This window comes from Musca vetustissima, unplaced genomic scaffold, assembly GCF_032173495.1.
Source record: "Musca vetustissima isolate MV318-11 ecotype Yass unplaced genomic scaffold, APGP_CSIRO_Mvet_v1 utg2717, whole genome shotgun sequence".
Lineage (NCBI taxonomy): Eukaryota > Metazoa > Arthropoda > Insecta > Diptera > Muscidae > Musca > Musca vetustissima.
Genome location: NW_026880900.1, coordinates 87,701 through 96,420, shown reverse-complemented (window position 1 = coordinate 96,420; position 8,720 = coordinate 87,701). Strand labels below are relative to the sequence as shown.

Below are 8,720 nucleotides of genomic sequence, written 5' to 3'. Positions count from 1 at the left end.
TTTATGGAAGTTCAAAGTGTTTATAATATTTTTGAAGCACCCTGTATAATAATAAAAAATTCGTAAGTATTTGTCCGTAAAAAATTAGTCCGTATCACATGGTTTATTTTATTCTTTAATTTCTTTGTGATACTGCTATTATGTCGACTATGGAAAATATTAAAATAAGCGGCTCCTGAGTTCCAAAGAAATCCATTCCATTGTACTCACATCCATAATTACTAAACCATGTGTACACATTTTAAGGATGAAAGGACGGAATACTTTTTTTGTTGATCGTTTATTTAAAAAATATATATGTAAAGCAAAAAATATGTGCATATATAATTACTAAATATATGTATTTATTTTTTATGAAAATAAAAAATAAATGTTGACCATGTTTTAACTGTTTGTTGTTTTTAATCAAATATTGCTAGCTTTGTTGTTTATCATTTACGGTGCAGGTGGGGAGGGAGTGTTGCGATGAATGTCGGAGGTCCCAAAGATTACAACATAAATAGAAACTATTAGTTCTGTGTCGACGATGTTTTTATTATTGTGGGTTAAAAAAGTTCATAAGTGCCGCACATGATTCCGGTACTTGATAAAGCTTTGGGGACTGTAGCTGTACATTAAGTTGTCGTCTTATCTCTCTCTCCCTCCCCGTGTTTCGTTCGTACACAACCAACTTGCTGCTATTTAAATAGCAGCCAACTAAACCTCATTTGTTGCTGCTGGTGCATATGTATTTGTGGTCGGTTCGTAGTCTTTGGTTAGAATAAATTTATATAGCACAAAGTAAAGTATGGCTCCCAGCAAAAGTTCACTAATACCAATCAGAGTCACAAGTGCCCATCCGGGTATAGCCAAACCAGCTGCATTCACATAGTGGCGTAACAAAAATATGCAAAAGAAAAATGAGACAAATAGAAAATATAATCAATGTTTAGAGAGCATAATATTATGAATTATGTTTTGTTTGTTTTAGTTTTCATTCTCGGTTGTGGTAACAGAAACAAACATAAATTCATTAAATTGTGGATGTTTTAGAATGGAATTTATACTCACTGAAATATCTGCGGGTTAAGGTACGGCGACCACGCATTACACGACGTACGGCTTCCGTTTCCTGAGTGCAACATGCGAATAGAACTGCAAGCAAATGAAACAACAGAGAGTTTAATTTAAATAAAACTAATAAAATCGGACGTAGAGGTTATTGGACAATTTAGCAATACGTTGGGTACCAACTTGCAGAGCTAAATTGATTACGAATGCTGATTGACAGCTGAGGTATTACCGTTTGTAACTCATCGAAATAATAATTTCCGATCCTATAAAGTATATATAATCTTGATCAGCGTAAAATTGTATGACGATTTAGCCATGTCCGTCTGTTTGTTGTAATCACTCTAGCGTCTAAACGACTTGAGACGTTTAGGCATAGCTCCCATTTAAGGGTATTCCCCAATTTGCTGTATTTGGGGAATTTTAAGCGCGTTTTGCAGCTGAATTCGCTGAAATTTGGTACATAGTGTTATTATTGGGTACCAAATTTTCCCATTAAAAATATAAATATAGGTCCACTTATATAGCGGTACTCCCAACTTTCAGTATTTTTGGGGTTTTGGCTGTAATTTCGCTTCACATAAAATTATAAATATAGGTCAATTTGTTCAAATAGCCCCCATATAAGCGTACCCTCCAATTTTCGGTATTTTGGGGTTCGTCCACTTTTTCTGGTAGCCCCCATATAACGGTACCTCCTAATTTTAGTATTTTGGGGGTTTTGATCGTATTTTTCCGCCGAAATAGCTGTAATTTAGTATTTTGAGTTCTTAATAGGTCCAAATCTCTCCACAAAAAATTATGAATATAGGTCCACTTTTTTCGGATAGCCCCCATATAAGGGTACCCCCAATTTTCAGTATTTTGGGTGTTTTCAACCGAATTTGCTGCAACTTGGTATTTTGTAGTCTTATATGGTAACAAATCTCCCACCCAACAATTGTTAACATTCACCCCTTTTTGGGGTAGTCCCCATATAACATCCTTTTTATACCCTCCACCATAGTATGGAGGGTATATTAATTTTGTCATTCCGTTTGTAACTCATCGAAATATTCATTTCCGACCCTATAAAGTATATATATTCTTGATCAGGGTAAAATTCTAAGACGATCTACCTATGGCCGTCGGTCCGTCTGTCTGTTGTAATCACGCTAACTTCTGAAGGAATTGAGATAGGGTGCTGAAATTGAGGTTTAATCGTATTTTTCCGCCGAATTAGCTGTAATTTAGTATAGGATAGCCCCCATATATGGGTACCCCCAATTTTCGGTATTTTGGGGTTCTTGAGCGAGTTTTTCAACCGAATTTGCTGCAATTTGGTATTTTGTAGTCGTAAATGGTAACAAATCTCCCTACAAAAAATTATTAATATTCGCCCCCTTTTTGGGGCAGTCCTCATATAACTCCCTTTTTTATTTTTAAATAGTTATCTGATTTGTTACGCGTTTTGAGTTTAGTTCTAAGACTCTGGTTCTAATCATTTCACCTGCGGAGGATAGCGAGATAAAAAATTAGAACGTAAGGTTCGATAATGAACTGTAGCCGCATTTAGACCTAGCCCCTGTGTGGAGGTTCCAGAAGGAGTGGACCGATATTCCCCATCTTCTAATTTGAACTAAGTTTGGAAGAAATAAGTTTGGGTGAAATCTAATTTTTCTAAAACGGATTTGGTCCATTGAAAGATGTGGTCTAGAACCAATATTTCGATGAGGCATATTTTCACCGTGTTAAAGTGTATACACCCTCATTAGCCACAAGGCTCAGGATATAATTATCCATTAAAAAATTCTGAAATTTGTATTATGGTTTACATAATCCTTTTTTAGAAATGTCGGTAAAGGTCCACTTTTTGGTATGTTCCCTATATGTTCATTTCTAGTACCTGTCAGTATATCTATGGCGGAGGGTATCCAAAGTTCGGCCCGGTCGAACTTAACGCTTTTTTACTTGTTTCAGTGTACGCTTTGTCCTTAAATGGGTTTCTCTTTGATGTTAGCTGCTATTTATATTTTTTGTGTTATGTTTATTGTTTTATTTTCATTCTACTTTTAATTATTGTCATTTCAAAAGTAAAACCATTGTTTTTTATATGATAGATCATGTACGAGGGCAGTTCGGAAACCTTTTAGCCTAGCACAAAAAGCGCGGTATAAACATAAAAAGGTTAAGTGTTTTGGAAACTCTGTTATGAAAACATGTTAAATTTTGTTTTGATCTGGCAACTCCACTCCATTTAATTTTCCATTAAGAACTACAGATGAAAAAGCTTTCTGCAAGATGGGTGCCGCATTTGTTTACAGTCGATCAAAAACGCATAAGAATGAACATTTCTCAATGTTTGGATCGTTTTAAGGGAAATAAAATGGATTTTACCACCATATACTCCAGAGACCCGGTAAATTGGGTAAATACACAATATAGAAATCCAAAATGGGGTGCTGGGCCCATGTTTTGATATAGCCCCCATATAACAGTATTTCCTGATTTAAGGTATGAGGACTACCAGTAAACGTGGACATACATACATAAATTATTGCATGGACATTTAACACCTAAAGAGAACAGTCTGTGCCAAATTACAGCCAATTTAGTTGTAAAATATGTCTAATAGACAATAAATACCTTAAATCGGGAGATATGGTTATATGGGGGCTATATCAAAACTTGGACTCAGGGACTCCATTTTGCATATCTATGTTTGCGTTGATATTAAAAACATGTATGCAAAATTTTGGCCGCCTATGTCAATGGTTAAATACCCAATTTTTGGTAAAAACTGGGTATTTAATATTTACCCACATATTAAAAGTATTGTAAAACAATCCATTCTAAATCGATTTGATAACATAAAAAATAGGGTGTTTGTTGTATTACCGTTTATAGTAAATACCCAAAAATACCCGCAAATGGGTATTTACTCACCCCTTGTATATACCACCATCTCTATTTTGGATCAATTAAATGTACAAAATTCGAGAAAAACGTCCTAACTTTCAACTGAAAAAAAATAATTTCTCTTCAACACAGCGCACGTATTAAAGTTCGAGTTGCTTTACCACCCACCTTATTCTCCTGATTTAGCTGCCAGTGACTTTTACTTGTTCCCAAATCTAAAAAAAAATTTTAGGAGATTACATTGAAAAATAAAAATATTTTTGAAAAAGTAACTATTCTCTTTCATTGATAGGTTAAGAAGTTTACGAGCCGCCCTCGTAAGCGGTATGTGAGGTCAACGGAGATTTCGGAGAATATGTTTCAATGTACAGCATATGGTGTATATTCATTTAGTAGTTTATAGAAGTACATGGCTAGAAATTATTGTACTGCATAGTTGACATACATATTAAAATAGATGGAATTGCAAAAATTTGTAATAACATAGATTTAATAACAAATTAAAAAAAAAAAAAATTAAATTGTATTTGTGTAAGTAAATATTTTCAAATGAAAATATGACAGTATGAGTTTTGTTCTAATGAATGGGGGCTCCATTAATTTCAAACATTTTGAATGTCATCCTCTTGGTGGAGCGTATTAAAAGTTCGGCCGGGTCGAACTTAACATTGCTGTAATATATCCAAATGCTTTTGTCTCATATAAAACGTATGGACAAAGCAAATAAACGAGTAGTATTTTTCAAAATTCAATTATATAGATTTCAAAAATATATATAATTGAATTGTTTATTATTACACACTGAATCATCACAACATTCCTCTTGCACACAACTAACCATGAGTAATTTCGTTATCTTATCTATTTTTGTGTACTTTGTTTTTATCAATTTTATGTATGGTTTTGTAAGTCACAATATGTATGTACACATACATATTTTTTTTCTTTTTTTAATATTACACACAAAATCATCACTTAATTTGAAATATTTTCAACGATTTTAGTAAAATAAAAGAAAAATAATTAGATCGTATTTAAGAACAATATTCTTACTTAAAAAGATGACCAAGTAGGTCGATGGATTTTTAATTAACTTCATTTTTCAAAATTTTTTTTTTTTGATTTTTCTTTGTGTTTGTTGAAAATTGAAAATTTCGTTCGTTTTATCGCCGACAATTGTCGCCGTTTAAAAGTCGTTTCAGTACTAACCAATATAACGGGGTGCGTACAGTTTTTTTTAATATACCATTGTTATCCGAATACACTGCATTCGGAATGATAAGATAAGACTCAGAAATGTTAGGCAGTTAGTATTTTGTGTGTGCCCCATCTATATGTGATATTCTTGGTAAACTGGTTGAATGTCACATATAGATGATGTTATGATTTTAATTCCCGCCTAAATGCGATTGTTTTAACCAGGATGTAGTCAGGGTTTTGTATTGGGGACTGGGTCGACTATGCGATACTCTTCAGCACCTTGGATAGTGAGAAAAAATAATATTGATCCAAGTTTGAGGATAACCCCACTCAACGGTATTTTGGAAATTTTAGACACGTTTTCTAACCGAATTGACTGTAATTTGGAATTCTCTATTGTCTGTCAAATCTTACTACCAAAAATTAACAATATAGATCCGTGTCTTGGTATAGACCCATATAACGCTATTCCCAATATTAAGTATTTGGAGAATTTAAATAATTTTTTCACGTCTATTTCGGTATGTTTGAGACCCCATCATAACATGAGTTTTCTCCTCTTATTTGAATGTCATCCTCATGGTGGAGGGCGTAAAAAAGGTTTTTATGCCCTCCGCCATAATATGAAGTGTAGATTAAATTTTTCATTCCGTTTGCCACACCTCGAAAAATTTACCGGAGACTCTACGAGTACACATATTCTTGATTAGAAACACATTCTAAAATTCTTAAGCAGACAAAATTCTATAAAATCCAGTGTCGGTTTACGCATTTCCGCAATAATAAAGTTAGAGATCTGAAATTTTGAACAGACATTGCTAGTACTCCTAGGATGTTTGGTATTGTAAATGTATCGGTCCACGTTTTGGTGTAGCCCCCATGTAACCGGGTTTCAATTGAATTGGCTGTAATTTGGTATTTTGGGTACTCATTGCATAGCACATGCCCGTACAAAAAAATTATTTATATTGACCCAAATTTCAGGGTAGCCCCCATATGATGGTACCCCCAACATTCGGTATTTAGGCGATTTTCGACACGTGTTTCAACGGAATTGGCCATAGATTAGTATTTTGGTTTCATATTGAATAGCACATCTCCATACCAAATATTTTTATACCCTCCACCATAGTATGGAGGGTATATTAGTTTTGTTTTTCCGTTTGTAACGCATCGAAATAATTATTTCCGACCCTATAAAGTATATATATTCTTGATCAGCGTAAAATTCTATGACGATCTAAGCATGTCTGTCTGTCTGTTGTAATCACTCTAGCGTCTAAACGAATTGAGATAGAGCGCCAACATTTTGCATGGAGCCGTCTTTTGTCTGCAGGCAGATCAAGTTTGAAGATGGGCTATATCGGTCCACGTTTAGGCATAGCTCCATATAAGGGCACCCCCAAATTTTCAATATTTTGGGGTTCTTGAGCGCGTTTTTCAACCGAATTCGCTGAATTTTGGTAAAATGGGTTCTTTTTGGATACCATATTTCTCCACCAAAAATTATAAATATATGTCCATTTTTTCGGGTAGCCCTCATATAAGGTACGCCCAATTTTCAACAGTTTTTCAACCGAATTCACTGAAATTTGGTACTTTGAGCTCTTATTGCGAAGCAAATCTCTCCACTAAAAATTATAAATATAGGTCCATTGTTTCGGGTAGCTCCCATTTAAGGATACCCTCCAATTTTCGGTATTTTGCGGTTCTTGAACACGGTTTTCAACCGAATTCGCTGTAATTTTGTATTTTGTAGTCGTATATGGTAACAAATCTCCCTACCAAAAATTATTAATATTCGCCCCCTTTTTGGGGTAGTCCCCATACAACCCCCTTTTTATATTAAAATAGTTATCTGATTTATTCCGCGTTTTGAGTTTGGTTCTAAGACTCTCTTGTAATCATTTCATCATGCGGAGGAGATAAAAAATTAGAACGTAACGCTCGATAATGAATTATAGCCGCATTTAGGCCTATCCCCTGTGTGAAGTTTCCAGAAGAAGTGGACCGATATTTCCCATCTTCGAATTTGAACTAAGTTTGGAAGAAATAATAAGATGGACAATGTTTGAATAAAATCTAAATTTTCTGAAACGGATTTGGTCCAAAGAAACATGGGGTCTAGAACCAATATTTCGATGAGACACATTTTCACGGTGTTAAAGTGTATACACCATCATTAGCCATATAGCTGAGGGTATAATTATCCATTAAAAATTTCTGAAATTTTTATTATAGTTAACATAATCCGTTTTTAGAAATGTCGGTATAGGTCCACTTTTTGGTATGTTCCCTATATTTTTATTTCTAGTAACTGTCAGTGTGGAGGGTATCCAAAGTTCGGCCCGGCCGAACTTAACGCTTTTTCACTTGTTAAGGTTTGTTTTTGGGATTTGGTACACAATGATCAATATTGATCCCCGTTTTGGTATAGCCCCAAAAAACGTCATTAGGTAATCATTTTTTCTCATGTATTTTTCGGTATATTTAAGCTCCTATCATAATATTAGTTTTATCCCAAGAAACCCAATTAATTGTACATATTTTAAATGTCATGTTGGAACATCGTTTTATATTGTTTCAACCAAATTGGCTGCAATTCAATATCCCCTATATAAACACCCCGCACCTTTTTAATTACATCGAGAGTTTTAACCACACATTATTCGCTGTAGTATAGTTTTAAGCGGGATTGGAAACTTCATTATAAAAAACTGACAGTATATCTATGGTGCAGGGTATAAAATCGATTGCGAATGTATAATATTTATTTTAACTCTTAATACGTTATGGTCTTTATTTTAGAAAAGACACAATTGTAAAAGTGTTTACGACCCAATTGTGTTAGCTTAACGAAAGTAAACATCGGATATATTCAATGAATTACTTTGCCAAGTTTTGTCAAATAGCGGCATGAACTACATCATCATATAGAAAGTAAATTTAGTAGTATTTAAAATTTGTGGGCATGTGCCAATTTCCACCGAATATGGTTATGTTGAAGTAGCTGGAAATTAGATTAGAAATAAACAAAAATTATTTTTTGTCAGTTTGTCAAATTGTCCCAAAATTTCAAAATCCATTTGGGGAACAATATATATCGAATTTCAAAACCCCAAAACGCTTATCGATACTGATAACTTATTGGGGTTATGCCTAAACACAGACAGTATTGACATTCTTCGATCTTGACCTGCGCTTCGGAATTTGAATACCTTCTTGCCAAAAATTGTCACTATTGGTCCACATTTATTTATAGTACACAAATTCGCCCAAATAGGAATTGCTTTACTATTATACAGATCTCAAAGAATATATATGATGCAGCTAATAAAGCTATTAGGCTTATACGTATAATAACGAGATATATATTTAAAAAATATATATATTGAAGGAAGTTAAATTTTGGTAGGGATGCATCACTCGTTTCAATAGGAATATAGTAAATAAATTAAGCATAACACTTGTGTTTAATAATTCTTTATTTTTTTTAACATGAGTCTTTCCTTTCAGTCACATCGTTCATTTCCTAATTGACTACTAATTAAAATAGCATTTGTCCGATTATC

The 8,720-nt window shown here is 33.8% G+C and overlaps 1 protein-coding gene across 1 annotated transcript; it reads right to left on the bottom strand.

The window, feature by feature from the left end:
• Window positions 1-676: 676 nt before the first annotated feature.
• On the bottom strand, window positions 677-5,067 carry LOC133326818 (uncharacterized). Its single transcript, XM_061535425.1, has 3 exons — window positions 5,002-5,067; window positions 1,051-1,134; window positions 677-857 (listed from the first exon to the last, which is right to left on the bottom strand). The coding sequence occupies exons 1-3, from the start codon at window positions 5,045-5,047 to the stop codon at window positions 697-699; spliced, it is 291 nt and encodes a 96-aa protein (XP_061391409.1). The 5' UTR covers window positions 5,048-5,067; the 3' UTR covers window positions 677-696.
• Between the last annotated feature and the right edge of the window lie 3,653 nt (window positions 5,068-8,720).